General features: G+C 46.6%; 1 protein-coding gene across 7 annotated transcripts in view; it reads left to right on the top strand.

Annotated features, from left to right (window-relative positions):
* The first annotated feature begins 4,484 nt into the window (after positions 1-4,484).
* Positions 4,485-16,596, top strand: part of Adamts9 (ADAM metallopeptidase with thrombospondin type 1 motif 9) — a 171,487-nt gene continuing 159,375 nt past the window's right edge. For 5 of the 7 annotated variants that reach the window (XR_008214349.1, XR_008214348.1, XM_052720257.1 and 2 more), the window contains exons 1-3: positions 4,486-4,936; positions 5,609-6,012; positions 10,871-11,033. Coding sequence is in view for 5 of the 7 variants with exons in the window: in XM_052720257.1 (XP_052576217.1) it covers positions 4,822-4,936; positions 5,609-6,012; positions 10,871-11,033 (682 nt within the window). In the remaining 2 variants the exon portion in view is untranslated. Of the gene's footprint in view, positions 4,937-5,608; positions 6,013-10,870; positions 11,034-16,596 lie in introns of all 7 variants that reach the window. The other 2 variants (XM_052720258.1, XM_052720259.1) reach the window with 1 other exon arrangement.

The raw sequence follows: 16,596 nt of genomic DNA, 5'->3' as shown, positions 1-16,596 counted from the left end.
TATGTATATATATATATATATATATATGTTTGTGTGTGTGTGTATAGTCTCTCTCCTTCCTGTTGTTTCGATGGCATTTGTTTCAGCAAATAGAATCATTTATGGTATGATCTCTCTTATTTCCATCTTCCAGGCTATCCACTGCCAGCATCACTCCTCAGGGACCCAATTTTTATGCAGAATCAGCCAAAGAAGGCCTCCACTTTAACCCACAGTAACATTCAATTCCAGTAAAAACTCAGAGAGGAAAGCTGGCTAAGAACTATCTCTCTGTTAACTCGAAATGACCCCAGAAAGCACTGAATCTTTCAGAGAACACGTTTGTGTGCACAGGGTTGAGGGATTTTAAAATCCACACTTCTCTTCAAGACTCAGATAATTTTAATAACCACTTTATATAGCCAACTTCCAAGACCCTCCCCCCCCCCCCCCCCGGGTGTACGTGTGTGTGTGTGTGTGTGTGTGTGTGTGTGTGTGTGTGTGTGTGTGTGTGTGTTGACGGTGAAGGGTTGTATTCAATTATTCATTTATTCAGTACTTTTGAGCACACACACTGTGTGGGACTGTTGCAAGTTTTATGGGAAAAGCTATGAAAATATGAGACAATTATTGTTACTCACATTAGAAAAAAGTTAGAGCCAAATGTGGTGGCTCATGCCTCTAACTTCAGCTACTCTTAAAGAGGACACTAGATGATGTCAAGTTCAAAACCTGAGGCCTGCCTGGGATACAATGGGAGTTCAAGACTATCTGAACTTTGTAACTTGAGCCTTGTTCCAAAAAAAAAAAAAAAGATTTTTTTTTTTTCAGGACTAGGGATGTAAGTCAGTGGTCTAGCACTAACACAGAAAGTGCTAGGTCTGCAGTTAATGGTTTAATCCCCAGCACTGGGGAGAAGAGAGGAGAGGGGACAGGAGAGAAGGGAAGGAAAGGAGAAGGAGGAATGGGAAATTGAACAGTTTTCTAGACAATATTCGTCACCTTCTCCAAATCTAGCTAGACTTACGATTAATCATTTGTTATAAAATAATTATGGGTTTATTGTTTGTTTTCTGAGATAGAGTCTTACTATATATCCCTGACTGGCTTGGAACTCACTATATAGAATCAACCTGTAAGTCATAATCCCTTTAGGGAGGTTGAATGACCCTTTCACAGAGGTCGCCTACAACCTTCAGAAAACACAGATACTTACATTATGATTCATAACAGTAGCAAAATTACAGTTATGAAATAGCAACAAAAATAATTTTGTAGTTGGGGGCACCACAACATGAAGAATTGTATTAAACGGTCACAGCATCAGGAAGGTTGAGAACCATGGTATAGAGCAAGCTGCTCTCAAATTCACAGAGATCTGCTTGCCTCTGCCTCCATAGTACTGGGTAGGATTCCAGGTGCATATGCCACCATCTCAGTTTACATATAATAATTATGAAGTTAGACTAGACTTCCAAAATAATATGAATTATGTCACTTACTATTCAAGGGTTCTTGTCCGAGTACATCATTTTTTAAAAAGATTTATTTGTTTTATGAATATGAGTGCTCTATCTGCATGTATGCCTCTACACCAGAAGAGGGTACCAGATCTCATCATATGTGGTTGTGAGCCACCATGTGGTTGCTGGGAATTGAACTTAGGACCTCTGGAAGAGCAGCCAGCACTCTTAACCGCTGAGCCATCTCTCCAGCCCCCAAATACTTCAGGTTTTTTTAATCTTGGTATTTTAATCTGAAAAAGGAAATAGCTAACACCACCTGCCTTGTAGGGATGTTTTAAAAATTAAATTAGATGTAGTAATTGACCATGGCCTGGCACATGGTAAATTTTCAATGAAAGAATTATTATTTAAGATTAACACCTGAATCAGCAAGCTCATTTATCTTCTTTTTCTCATGATTTGAAACATGTTTCTCTGTTGTGCTCTAAGACTTCTTTGTGGCCAGAAGTTCTGAGGCTGGCTAAGACATGGATGTACAGATGAGCACTTCCCTGAAGATGAGAAATCCATAAGCCTATGGTCCCGAGACCTCATGAGGTCACAGCAGGTACTTTCAAATCAGCTCTTACAAAAATGACTGTTGTCTCAGAAACAGTATTTAAGCTGCAAACAGAATCCATTCTTTTTTTTTAAGATTTATTCATTTATTTTATGTACATTGGGGTTTTGCCTGCATGCATCCATATGAGACTGCCAGCTTCCCTGGAACTGGAGTTACAGACAGTTGTGAGCTGCCATTTGAGTGCTAGGACTCCAACCTAGGTCCTTTGTAAGAGCAGCCAGTGCTCTGAAAGGCTGAGGCCCCTAGAATCCATTCTTAAAGTTTTAGAAAGAAATCAAAGGACTGAAGCTACACACGTGTCCCTCCGAGTGGTGATTTTTAAGATTTTTTTTTATTTCTAATTATGTGTACATATGTGTGCAGAGGTGTTGGGGAAGCCAGAAGAGGGTGTCAGATCCCCTGAAATGAGTTACAAACAGTTGTAAGCAGCCATATGTGGGTTCTAGGAACCAACCTCAGAACCTCTGTAAGAGCAGCAAGTGCTCCTTACCAAGGAGTCCTCTCTCCTGCCCCTCTTGGGGGAAAGTCTGTGCTGTTAGCATCTCTTGATTAGGAGATATTTGAATTAAAACAGAGGAACTGCCTGGTGGAAGATATTTTCAAAAGTGCTAGGCTTGTGAGAACAGCAGAAATGCTATAAGGGCTCCAGTGGAGTCAGACTGATTTCTGTAGACTGATTTCTGGTTGGTTGGTTTGTTTACACCTCAACTCCCAGAAGTGATGGTTAAGAGGACTCGTTAGCATGTAATGAAAAGAACGATGGCATACTAGTAGAAAATCACTTCTGTGAGTTTTTTTGAAGACTCCAGGTTGAAAGGCCATCCTTTAAAATTCCCTGTTTCTTTTGCTACTTTAGTTTGTATTGAGATGGGGTCTCCTACGTAGCTCAGATGGGTCTAGATTTCTCCAATTTCCTGCCTCAGCCTCCTGGTGAGTGAAATTTCAAGTGCACATCTCTGCACCGGATACCGGGTGCCTGGCCATTTCAGTGGTGCCTAACTAATTGGATTAGCAACATCTTTAGGAAACTGCAGCCCTGCCAAGTCATTTTTCCGCTATCATCAGAACTGTATACGTCATCGTTTCCAGGATGGGTGGCACTCTCAGCACACTGTTTTCTGTTGGCACTTTGATATTCTCAGTTCTCAATGGCAGGCCAAGCAGCAGTAAACTCCAGTTCTAGGAAACTTTGGCAATTATAAATTTGTTAGTCATATCTGTTACTGAAATCGCCATTTCCTTCCCCTTGGAATTAGCACCTCCCCTCTTCCTGAGAGCCAAGGGGAAAAGGTGCCTTTGAACTATCCAGGATTAATCTTTACTTCCCTCCCTTCTCCCGGTCTTCCGTTCTCCCTTTCTATAGTCCTGACTTTCAATCGTGCACCCTCATAGGAAGGGAGGTGATAACTTGAAGTGTCTGCTTGGAGTCACTTCCCTGCTCCCATCCTCTCTACCACTAAAAGCAAGCGGAAGTGACTGAGAAATCCCTGGAGGGTCGAGTGTCCCCGGGACCAAACACCTTCTCACCCCTTCTCTACTCCCCCTCAAATCTTGGGCAGCGTCGGGGGCTCCCAAACTGCACAGTAAACTTCTTAACCTTTTGTGAGCGTGGACCTACAGAAACCTGCAGAGGCAGGCTCTAGCCATGGCGACAGAAGTCCGGGGAAGACCTGGGTTTAAACTGTTGCGAAACTTTCAGGGAACTACGGATCTGAAACACACTGGAACCATAGGATTGAGATCCCTGACTCTAAAACTCTTAACTTGGGGCAATTAAATGGAGAGTGGAGTTCAGGTGACAAATCTGGTTCCTAGTGATCAAGTGTAGGATTGGGGCTCCGGCGCTGGGCTACTTTCTCTCTAAGGAATCCCAAGTGGGGTGGTGGAGAGAGATGGGTACAGAATGAAGGGGACAGGCAGAAATGGGGAAATGGAGAAGGTACAGTAGAAAACAGGGTAGGAAGAGACCTTCGGAGAGGAGGGACAAGGGCCCAGAGAGATCCTCACCAAGAACTGGAGAGGGAGAGATTCCAAACCGGAGAGACCGAGGTAGGAGAGGAGAGTCGGGGTGAATGGCAGGGCGCCACCGAGGAAAGAGAACTTTCTCTGCTCTCCGTCTCTAGCTGAGAGACTTTGAAAACCCCACCTCGGGGAGGTGACGCGGACGGCCACTGATTGCTCGGGCGCTGCGGGGGCCTCTGGCCTCCGCCTCCAGCAGCTGGAGGGGCCTAAAGCGGCGATTCCTGGCACCGGCGGCCGAGGAGGGGACAGGATCTGCAAGGAGGCGGGCCGCCTGCCTCGTTTTCTCCTCCCCTCTCCTCCTCCTGGAGGCGTGCACCCAGGGTATTTGAGCGCCCGCGGGGGCCCCCGCCCCCTGGCCCCCCATTCAAGAAGCGGCTCGGCTAACTCGGCCAGCACAGGGCGCCCGGCGCGCCTCGGAGCGCACGTTCCGCGCCTTCTCCTGCCCGCTGGCTGGACATTATGCGGCCGAGCAACCGAGCCCCAGTCCTCCGCCTCCTTCTCCTCCTCCTGCGGCCCGAGCCGCTCAGCTCACGGCAGGCGGCAGCGTTGCTCAGCCGAGCGCAGACGGGACCCTCTCTGCAAGACCTCAGCGACTCCTAAAGTCAAAAAGTTGGCGGCAGGGCGCCGGGGTTCCGCGCGCTCTCCACTGTTTCTGCCTCGCGTCGCCGCCAGCCACCAAAGCCGGCAGGAGGGAGGGGGTGGGAGAAGCGGGGGGGAGGGGTGAGGAGCACCATGCAGTTAGTATCCTGGGCCACACTGCTAACGCTCCTGGTGCCGGACCTGGTTGAGATGAGGAGCCCTGACGCCGCGGCGGCCGTGCGCAAGGACAGGCTGCACCCGAGGCAAGGTAACGTGGCTCTGGACCCTCAAGGTCCCCCCCTCCACCACCACCACCACCACCACCACCACCACACACACACACACACACACACACACACACACACACACACACACACTCACACACACTCACACACACTCCATCGCCACCTCCTCGAACACGCTCCGGGGCGGGTACCCCGCAGCAGAGGCCTCTCTCCTTTTCCTAGAAAGAATTACCTCCCGTTTTGGAGCCTCTCCCTTCTCTGGGTCATCCCTAGCCAACTATTAGGGAGGGAGGCACTGCAGGAATTTTAGGGCCACCCCCAGCTCTTTTTTGCCTGATTTTTACTCTCCTTATTCCCTGTCCCAAATCAATGCTACTTAGTAGCTGGGTAGCTGGGATCCCCGGAGAGCGCACATTTTATTTTATTCAGGAATTTATCAGAACCTGTAATTATCTTATGTTTCTAGATTTGTTCATTGTCTGACTTCTAACGCTGTATTCTCAGCGCCTCGCTTAGTTGTCGGCTGTTACTATTACAGTAGGCGCTCGACAAATATTTGACCAGAGATGGAAGGTGAAAGAATTGACACGAAGGGACTGCAAAATAAGTCGGGACAAAGCCCCCCATCTTCTTTTTAAATTAAAACTTTCGCAGAAATGAATGATTAGCTCATTTGCCTCTGCTTCTCCCTGCAGTGAAATTATTAGAGACTCTGAGCGAATATGAGATCGCGTCTCCCATCCGAGTGAACACCCTCGGGGAACCCTTTCCCACGAACGTGCACTTCAAAAGAAGGCGACGAAGCATTAACTCTGCCTCTGACCCCTGGCCTGCCTTCGCCGCCTCCTCCTCGTCTTCCTCTACCTCTTCCCAGGCGCATTACCGCCTCTCAGCCTTCGGCCAGAAGTTTCTATTTAATCTCACCGCCCATACCGGATTTATCGCTCCACTGTTCACTGTCACCCTCTTTGGAGAGCCAGGGGTGAACCAGAGCAAGCTGTACTCCGAAGAGGAAATGGAACTTAGGCACTGTTTCTACAAAGGCCATGTCAATACCAAGTCCGAGCACACTGCGGTCATCAGCCTGTGCTCCGGAATGGTGAGTGGGCGCGTGCCCCTTTTCTCCTCCCCGCCTCCTCGTCTGCTTCTTTAAGACTTAATTGCACCCTAGTCTGAACCTACCGAGTCTATGCTCTGGCGTTAAATATCAACACTGGCTTACGTCCCGGGATTTGGTGGTCTACCGGTGGGGTGCGCTTACACTCGAGAAGAGAGTAGGCATCTGTCCCCAGAGGGTCGTGGATCTTTTGGAGCTGTCTTGGGGATGGATTGCGCTTGCTGTGCTTAGCCCAACTCTGCAGAGTAGCTTGCACGTCGGCTTACAAACTCAGAGAAAGTTGCTGGGGTTGTGGTTTCTTGTAGCAAACTTGGCCGCCCTGGAGCGGAGCAGCTGAGCGCAGGGCGGACCTAACTCCTCAGTGCTTCCTGAGTCAGGGATGTAAACTGACAATCCCAGGACACCCCTTCTGGAATGCTGGGATATCTCTTGCATTGAACGGGGGTACGTAACCTAGTGTCCTTGCGTTCTTTCCTCTCAGAGCCTTTTATCACGTGCAAGGAATTTTGAAACTGAACCAGATTGACAGGGAAGCTGATCCTGTCCCGGGAAAGGAAGGGTGAGCCAAGTACTCTGAGAGCTGGGAGTGAGGGCGGAGCTTGTCTCTAAGGCTGTGTTTGGGAGTGGAAGGACGCGGGGGAGGAGGGGGTGGTGCACTGCAGTCCGACTCTGCACCCTGCTGGCGTGGTGGCTGGAGGCGCTAGAGTAGTGAGAGAGAGACTGGAGTGGTAGGTAGCCTTTAGAAGAGTCCCATTCTTCTGGAACCCGTGGCAGTTCCAAAGGACAGGAATAGTAAAGTATGGCGCACGTTTCTCTAGGAAGGTTGAGTTCGACGGATACCACCCTGTGCTGCCAAGTGGGCACATAGTGGGAGATCCAAGTTGGTACCTCCACCCCCTGTTTCCTGACCCCTCCATTTACCCTAAATTGGAACTAACAAGGCATCCGCCCCCATTTCGTAAGACAATTAAGAGTGTCGTACAATTCTGGACCCAACTAGGGTGGTCCTTCTCTTCCCAAGCGACGTGCGTTTCTACCACGCGCTTATGACGCAGAAAGTTTCCCGCGGCTCGTTCTCCTAGCTCACTGCACCGCGCATTACGCACAATTGGCTATTAAAAGTCTGTGCACTTACTCTCTCCCCTTGGCACACACACACACACACACACACACACCCTCCTCCTCCTCTTTCTAAGTGGGGGCTTGGGTACTCACTCGAGCGCTAGGCTGCCACATTCGCTGGCTGGTTCTTGCGTCCAGGTCTGGAGGTTACATCCTTCTAAGCCTTCCAAAAACAGGATCCCGGCGGAAACTCTGCACTCCAGAAGACAGGGAGGAGGGGAGGTCTAGCCTACTGGGATCCTGGGAAGAGGATGAGCCCCCTTACCCACCAGCTAAGCTCTGGGAAGCCTGGTGCCCAAAGTGCCTGGTTGAGATTGATTGGGGGTAGGCGGAGACCGCTGTTTGGCAAGGGGAGGGGATGCTGCGTTGAGTCATCATGGACTCAAACCTGGGCCTGGGCGCTAGAATGGCTGCGATTTTTGAGAGGTTATCATCTAGGTAGGCTGAAAAGTCTTGAAGTGGATCCCAGAGAACCAGCGCACCCCCTATTTAAAGCTAGGGACCCCTAGTTCCTGGTTCTTAGATAAGGCTGCTGTGCACTTCGTTGGTAAACAGTCTTTACTCCTCCTCTTTCCCCGCCTACACACCGGTGGAATCCGAGTGGCCCCAGCAGTTGTATAAATATTTTTCTGCGTAGGACTTTAATTTCCATTGGTGGTTTTACATGGTAACACAATGCACGTGGTCTCCTTGAGAACTGAGAATCCGGGCTTCTTCTGAAAGGACTCCCTGGACTCTCCTAGCCCCATTTACAATGCGTGTAATTTGCAACGTGCCTTTTCTGGAGGGAAGGCTACATATATTTTTAAAATGCGCAAACTAGGTTTTTTTTTATCTGTGGCCACTAATCTAGCTCTTCCTACCTTGTTTGTCTCCTGGAATTTTTATTTCCTCCCAAGGCTCATCTTTATCATTTCTGTAGCAGTCCCTACATGATGATGTTCCTGACTGCCCAAGGCGGCTTCCAGGAAATCTGCCCTCTTTAGAGTGATTCAAAACTATGCACCCACCACACACTCCCCACACCCGCCAGTTTTGTTTTTCTGAATGCCATCTTATACATTGCTCTCCTTTGCTGAGAGAATGTCTGGACCTCAGTCCCTGCCTCTCTTCCTCTCCATAGGACCACTGTCTGAGAAAACCTCCATCTACCCTCTTCTCTCCCAGCCATTTTTCTCAATCCCTGCCACACACCGGTAGCAGGTCAGTAAGTGGGCCATAAGAGCTCATTGACACCATTGTTCACATAGCCTACACATGTCCTCATATTCTAGTGAACAGTACCTAATTCCACAGCTGTTCTTTAAGATCCTAACATTATGTCACCTCACCCATAGCCCAATGTCCAATTTCATCTTAGTCTCTTCTTCTGAAATTCCCTATTTCACGTAGTCAGCTTTATGCTTTCTCTAAATTCTCTTTAATCTCCTGTGCTCAGTACATATATTGCCCACTGTGTGTGTGTGTGTGTGTGTGTGTGTGTGTGTGTGTGTGTGTGTGTGTGTGTGTGCTTTGCTAATAATTGAACTCTGGGTCTTGTATTTGCCAGCAAGAGAGCTACATTTCTGTGTCAACTTTTTTTTTCTTTTAAAACGTTGTTTCATTTCTACTTCCCCACAAGACTCCATAGTTTTCCATGTGGTTTCAGCCCTCTGCTCCAAAATCATAGACACTGTCTCTCTTCAGATGTTCACTGTGCGTGTGTTCTCCTCTTCTGTCCTAGGCATTTGCACCAACACCTATCCATTCCACTCACATGCTATAGTATATAGACAGTACATGGTGTGTTTATATACATAATAATGTACACATATGTAAACAAATGGTCACCTCAGCCAGCACAAGATAAGTTGGGTCCCAGTGGTTATTTCTGAACCAACAACAAAATTCATTTTGTCTCCATATTATTACCCTTTATTGAGCTTTTGCTGCAGGCTCTGTGATACAGTGACCTCAGAGCTACCCATTTCGCTGGTAAGAATGCCTGGGCCTTCAGAACAACCATCTTGCCCCAGGCCTCATGCTGATAGGTGACCAAGTTGTCATTTCACCTCAGCCTTTCTTATCCATACTCTTAACCATAGGCCAGAGGCCCAGTTCCCATTCCTCGGGAAAATGACTGGATTCGGTTTTTTTCAGACACTGATGTGAAATCAGGATTGTGAGTTCAAGAATTGCCATTAACACTAAGCTGCTCTGTACCACTGAAGGGCAACTTAGGACACATCACTACCTTTCTGTGCCTCATGGGTTCCTTTCACTAGTCCTGTCTCCCATAGACCTTCCTTGCCCTGTGCTTAGAAAATACCAGTTACATACTGACCACAGACAGAGGTGCTTTGGTGAGCACAAATGCGCTAACTTGCTGCTTCTCTGGTGATCTGTCAATCTGTCAGACTATACGAAAACTGACTTCTGCCTGAGTCTAAGAGCTTGAATCCCGAGGGGAGCTGCTTTAAAAAGTCGAGTTCTAGACATCACACCCAGAAAATTTGAATCTGTAACTATAGAGTGGCATCCCAAATTTCATCAGAAAAAAAAATAATAATTCTCCCAGGCTTTCTTGATCCCCGTTGGTTTTGAAAAGCAGTGCCTTAGCCTGGCGCCTTTTCTTATATAAGAACCATGGGAGTGTCTTAAAATTCTGATTCTCGAACTGATCGTAGAAATTTGGGCACAGTGCAGCAAATGTGAGGCAGAGGTCTTGGCTCTCTAATCGGATCTGGAGGATGCTGGTGCAGGTCACCCCGCATCTCTTCAGGGGTGATCTTTTCTCCTGTGCCCAGGAAATGAGAGAAGGCTTCTGGTTGTTTTCAGTGCAGGAAGAGAGAAGAACTGGGTGTCTCCTCTGAGACAGGGCCTATTGGGCGCTTTCAATGTTCATATGAATGGTTCAAGCTTGAGGCACTGTGGATCATTTGCAAAACTTGTAGATACGTGAAGAGGGGAGGGAGGGAGATGGCCTTTTGCAAGGTGTCCATAGTGCTTGGCAAGAGCAAACTGACCTAAAACTAATGAGCTACACCAAAATCCACTGATCACTTCAAAGCCTTAGAAGGTTCTTGCACTGGGCTACGTGCATGGCGGGTAGTATCCTATTTAACCTTCACAGGTTAACTTGAAGAAGGAACTTTATCTCCAACTGACCAAATGTGAAAGCTCAGACCAGCAAGGAAAGTCGCTCAAGGGGGGTAGGTGTGGTGCTGGGAGCGCACGTAACAGAGTACTACAGCACTGCCTCTCGGGATATCACTCTGCCTTGGCAAAGGGGACCAGAAGAGACCGTGTCAGGGTTACAGGCAACACCACCTTGAAGGCACTGTGGCTATCCTGTACCTGGTGAATGTGAAAGGAGACAGTTTGGGCCAGCCAGCTTGTCCCTCAGCTATGCATGGGTGTTCGTGGATTTCTAGGCAGCCTGAGCACTCAACTGTTAGAGCCTGCTGGAGGAAGAATAAGAGATCTGGAACTTAAGCACCAAGGAAAAGCTGGACTTGGAAAGCAGGTGTAACACATCATCAAGGAAAGAATTAGCTTCCAATATGGCAGAGAGTGAAGATAAGCCACAGCTGCTCCAGGGTACCTCAGCCCTCTCAGGGAGGGGCCCCCGAGCAAACAGCTCCTTCTCCTACCTGGGATTACCTCATTCTTTGTGTTGTGTTCTTGTCCCTCCCATTGGCTGAGCTGTGTTCAATCAACCTCTCCTCTTTCTGCACAGATGGGCACATTCCGGTCCCACGACGGAGATTATTTTATTGAACCACTGCTGTCTGTGGATGAGCAAGAGGATGAAGAGGAACAGAACAAACCCCACATTATTTATAGGCGCAGTACCCCTCAGAGGGAGCCCTCAGCAGGAAGGCGTGCCTGTGGCACCTCAGGTATTTGCTTCTTGGTTAACTGCAGATGCTGTGTGGACAAGGGTTCATTGCCACGCTGCAGGAACGCAGCAGCTTTTCTGCTGTTTGCAGAACACCACCATGTACAATATGGTTTATTGAGTTCTTCGGTAAGGTAGGTACAGCCCCTTGTATAGACAGAAACTACAGAGGGGGTTAGTAGTTAGTAGTTAGTAGTAGGGGTTAATATCCAAGGTTGCACAGCTAAGAATGTACAGTGAGCCTTCGAAATGAGAAAGCAATAACTTGATTCCATCTGGAGGCAAAGCTGCCTCTTGTGTGGTTGATACTTAGAACAAAGCTGGAGTCTGAACCTGTAACTTCAGTGAGCGGTTGTTTGTATTTTCTTGATGTCGTCTATTCATTTGGTTTCACTTTTGTTTTGTGTCACATTTATAAGATAAGCATACTGCACAGGGTTTTGTTGTTGTTGTTGTTGTTGTTGCTGCTGTTTGTTTGTTTGCTAATTGTATAATAGAATTCACAAAGCCTGCTGTGTGTTTATTGGTTTGGCTCATGTCCTGTGGTTTTTGGAAACCCAGAAATGGATCTGTGAGCTTCCTTCTAGGTTTCAGTCCCAAGAGTACATTATAAGCCCGCTGCTGGATTTCACTGCATTCTGGGCGCATCATCACAGGTTTTTGGCTGATCTATGGGTCCATCCTTAGGGATGCATTTTCGTGGGCATCTGAGGAAACTGATGCTTGTCTGTGGCCTTCAGCTTGCAGCCTTGTAGCACCCCTCACTGACCTCTAGGCCTGGCTACTGTCCACCTGCTGGCAGCTTACCATTGAGTAGCATCTTGTGTGCTGAGATGTTTGTTACAATGTTTTTAAAATTCCATTGACCGCTGGCTTATGGAACTATTTCTTTCTTCATAAAAAAACTGCATCAACAAAGTAGCTATTCAGTTTTCTGGTATCTCCTATAATACTAAGACTAACATGGAGTTGCTTTAAATGCTTCCCCAAGGAGTTGTCAGCATCATCTTCCATGTGTGGCAGGATTTTTCACAGTGATGGTATCTCATGTCTTCATCCCTGTTAGAGGTATTATTTCTAAAGCGAATCCTAAAAGATAATGATAACTACTTATAATCTGAAAGTAGTCAACAGCAAGAGTATAGAACTATAGGTCTTGGCTTATTGCATCCATTTTTGTGTTCTCACCCTCAGAGCAAGGTGGGATATAACTGAAATCATTGTTACTTAGTCTTTTTAAAGGAATGAAGAAGCCAGATGTGGTGGCACACACCTGGAGGATCACGAGTTCAAGGCTAGCCTGGGCTACTTTGTGCCTGGTCTATGTATTGAGACTTTGTCTACAAAGGAAAAAGGCAAAAAGAAGAGTCCAAAAGTTGGCATTGGGTAGTTTTCCTCAGAAATGATAGTCCTAGGAGCTGGAGTAGTGGCGAGCCTGCCAGCTGCCAACTAGTTTAATAGTTGGGACATTTGTCTTAGTTTTATTTTTAGGCTTATTTTAATTTCTCAAATATGTATTAGCAAGTACATATTTTATATATGGTATAGAAAGGAAATACATGATTCTCCCTTCTGTCTTATTAATGTGTTAAAAGGACATGGACATGGTACTAGTGTTTAATGCACTGAACACTTAGTCTATGTTCTGATGTTCTTCTCACTAATTAAAACAAAGAAACCAACCAACCCATGTCTCTCAGGCAAATTGGATGGAGTCATATTGGCAGTTTTAGTAAGGGTCCAAGCAACTGGGATATTCAGGTAAATTCAAGTGTCATTGCTAACGTTGAATTTAAGGCACTAGTCATTGCCTGACACACGCGGCTCATACCTTTGGGACTTTACTTCCTAATGGCAGTTTTTCCTGCTCTTTCCTAGTAGGGCAGTAGAGTATTAGAACTGGAAGGCTCTTCAGTTGACACGTCTAATTCAACACTTGAGTTGCAGATGGAAGAGGAAGTCAGAGGGCAGGGTGTGGAGTTAGTTGCTTATTTTCAGGAACAGTACACCACATATTTAACACCTGTTGGAACTTTTCCTTGCCTGAGTCTGGGGGTGGCCTCTGGAAGCCCCACACAGAGTACATGTCACACTTTAGTTGCTGGATTGTGGGATTCTCAGCAGGACAGGCTACTCTGGCTGTTGCACTGCTGTGTACAGATGGGATGCAGGCCTTGTTTCTGATTCTTGATGCAGGTCTCATTTTCAGAAAAGAGTCTGAGATACTGTATTCAAAAAATGTGTGAAGGAGTCTAATGTGCTGGAAGCCAAGGACTTCCAAAGGAAGGTGGAGCTTTGTATGCATTTTTAGTCACTGAGCCATCAAGCACTTACTGAGCAACTCTTCCATGGCATGATGAGAAAACTAGAAGCCATCACCATTCTATTGCATATGACCTGAGTCACATTATAGACTATCAGCTAAAAATAACGTGAACTCGCCGAGGTATGTTCAGAACTGAGCATGAAATAATGAAGATCCTGGGACAGGGGTTAGCAGATGGTAGCATTCACAGGATGGAAGATGAAAAAGAAAGGTCATGAAAATAGGGAAGATAGCATCATGGTAAGGGAAGGGAAACTGGGAACACCAAACCAGATGTAATCACTCGTAGCTTTGCAGTAAACACACTGTAAATCGATAATGAGACTTGCCCAAAGCCTTTGTGACCACCAGTGGTGGGACTGAGAGCACTTCCTGTCTACTTATTTCCTCTTCATCTAGTGTAGCATTTTGTTGATGGGAAGCTTCTCTTGGCCTAGTGTCTGCCCTTTCTGGCTCAGCTTTGTTTTGAGGTCATTGTATATATACGGTGACTGCTTGGATGTATCCCCATGTTTTGTCCTTTCGTTCTGGTTCCAAGGCCATCGGGATTCATAATGGAGAGTAGTAGGGTGTTGTCTTCCTGTGACATGCCTTTGTGAGAGCAGAGACAGGTTTACTGAGCTCTCTGTCCACCTGACCTTTATCCCAGGGGCCCCTGTGGCAGGCTGGGGGAACCCTCAGAAAGGGCATTGCTTTTGTGAGTCATTTCCACTGCATGCTTCCAGGTAAAAACACATCCTGTTTTCTCTCTCTCTCTCTCTCTCTCTCTCTCTCTCTCTCTCTCTCTCTCTCTCTCTCTCTCTCTCTCGTGTGTTTGTGTGTGTGTGTGTTTATGTGTATGTTTGGGGTGTGCACATGTGTGTGCAAATAAATGTGAAGGCTAGAAGCTAACTTCAGGTGTTTTCCCCCAGTGCTCTCCTTATTTCTTCAAGATGGGGTCTTGTTCATCACCATCGTGGGGAGGACATATTATCCCTGTTTAACAATTGAGAAAAAGCATAGATCAGACAAGTTGAGCAACTTTCCAAAGTCACACTGATGGTAGGAAATGGGCCGACACTTCCATTTCTTCTATACTTGGAGCCAGATTTGGCTGAAAACACAAACAGAAGCTGCATTCTAGAAATTCTTTTCCTCCCCACTTCAGTGAGACAGGTTATTCCTACATAGCCTAACCTCACCTTGAGCCTCTGCTCCTCCTCCCCCAGCATCCCATGACTGAGATTACAGGTGGGCACCGTCATACCCAGCTAGCAAATCCTTTTTGATTTCAATTTGCAGAGCATCTTCTTTGGTTTGCATCTAATGTCCAATTTTCAAGCAAGTTTCCTATAGCTTATGTTGACCACGCATCCTACATGGTTCCAAGTCTTTACATGGATTATATGAGGTTTTGTTTGTCTTTCATTTTTATTACTATATGTTAATTATACTTAGTAGGTATTGTTATGATATGTAATACAGTGATATTTATCCCCCACTTACACTCTGTTGTCCCTCACTCTCCTGCTGATCCCTTTCCTTTTCCCAACTAGTCCCTCTTCTACTTCCATGCCCCACAACTCTGTTTTGCAATGACCCAGTGAGTTTTATTAGGGTTGCTTACAGAGGGTGAAGGAAGGGTGGGTTGCAGGAGATTGAGCACCTTATCAGTGGGTCCACCATTGAAGTAAATGTTTCTCCTTCAACCCTCCCAACCATTAACTGAGCACACACACACCCCCAGGCAGGGGTGGGGCCTTGTGAGCTACTCCTGTGGATTACATGTTTTAAATCTTCAAACAATTTCTGTTTGTTAGTGAGAAAACTGAAACACAGGACTTCACAGAGTAGAGCTGCCCAGGGTCACAACACTCATAAGCATCGAATTTTCCCTAAGCCTTAGGGCTGGTCTAGTTAGAAGACTTCTTCTAGGCCTGCTCCTTTGTGGATTCAAGGGCATTCATAGGAATTACAGTTCTTGGACAGACTGTTGACTTGCCTGCCTAGAGTCTGGTTTGATTTGAGGGCCTCTGTGCTCCAACTTCTCACCGACTCTAATGACACCCAGTGGATTGGTGACTCCAGCATGCCCCTGTTGGAGTGTCTGCTCGTTACAGATTAACTTCCAGGATCCCAGTACAATTTAGCATCAATCCACTGATTAGATTAGCAGCCCTCTGAGCTGGGCCCCAAAGCAGTGAGAGTTGTCACTCGGGATTCCCCCAGGGGACTTTCTATGAACAACCCCAAGGCAGCTGGCCAGTGTCTGGGTGAATGGTGGTCCCTGGTGGGCCAATCAGTGTCTTGGGCTGGAGCCAAACTGACTTTCCATTAGTGCACATTTCTGCAGCCCCCTTTCCTCTCCGTCTCTCATCCTGTGAAACAGGAACAGGCAACTTCTAATGCACGGGCACCCTCGGATCACTGTGCAGATCTCCAGATAAGTCACTGCGCAGTAGTACAATGGGGGACTTTGGATGATTTGGATGAATGATTTCTTCTTTTATTTGTTCTCACAGGATCATTATCTAACCCAGGCTGGACTCCCAGTTTGATCTCTCACTCTTAGACCCCAAAGTCTAAGATTGTAGGTGTGCCCTACCATATCTGGCTCCATTTTGTTGCTCTAAAACAATTATTATGAACATATTCAAGTGTACGTAAATAGAGGGGATAGCAAAATGACCACCATGAACAAGCCATCTACATTTAATAGAGACCAAGGATTTCGACATTTACTTCATGTTTGTTTGCTCTTTGCTGGAGTGTTTTAGAGCACACTCAAGCTACATGACTCTCCATCTCTAAATACCCCGATATGGAAAACGAAGGTTATTTTTCTACGTAACTGAAATACATTCACTGTGGTGAGCAACATCAACACTGGTTCTTCCACATTAAGCTGTTCCTACTTGTCTCTCAATTCCTTTCTGTTTGCTTAGACTGTGATCTCACCAAAATCTACACATTGTGTGGAGCTGTTCCTCTTCAATAGCATTCATGGTGTCATCGTTGATGATGCTACCTACAATTGCCATGTAGTTTTAGATTTGCTCCACCTGACCCATTTTTTCCCCCATCCGCTTATTCTAGCCTGTGTTTCATCCTGGTCAGTTTGCTGCTATAATAATTTGAAGATGGAAGAAACCCTCAACCCTAGAGCGGATACCACACAGAGCCTCCGACAGTCCCTTTTCTGGGAGGGATTTAGTGAAAAGGCAGTGTGGTCGGGCGTTTTTGTTGTTGTTGTTGTTCA

Source organism: Peromyscus californicus, unplaced genomic scaffold (genome assembly GCF_007827085.1).
Source record: "Peromyscus californicus insignis strain IS unplaced genomic scaffold, ASM782708v3 Scaffold_6__1_contigs__length_162567912, whole genome shotgun sequence".
In the NCBI taxonomy this organism is placed as follows: Eukaryota; Metazoa; Chordata; class Mammalia; order Rodentia; family Cricetidae; genus Peromyscus; species Peromyscus californicus.
Note: the sequence above shows the minus strand (reverse complement) of the source record. Positions and strands in the feature narration are given on the sequence as shown.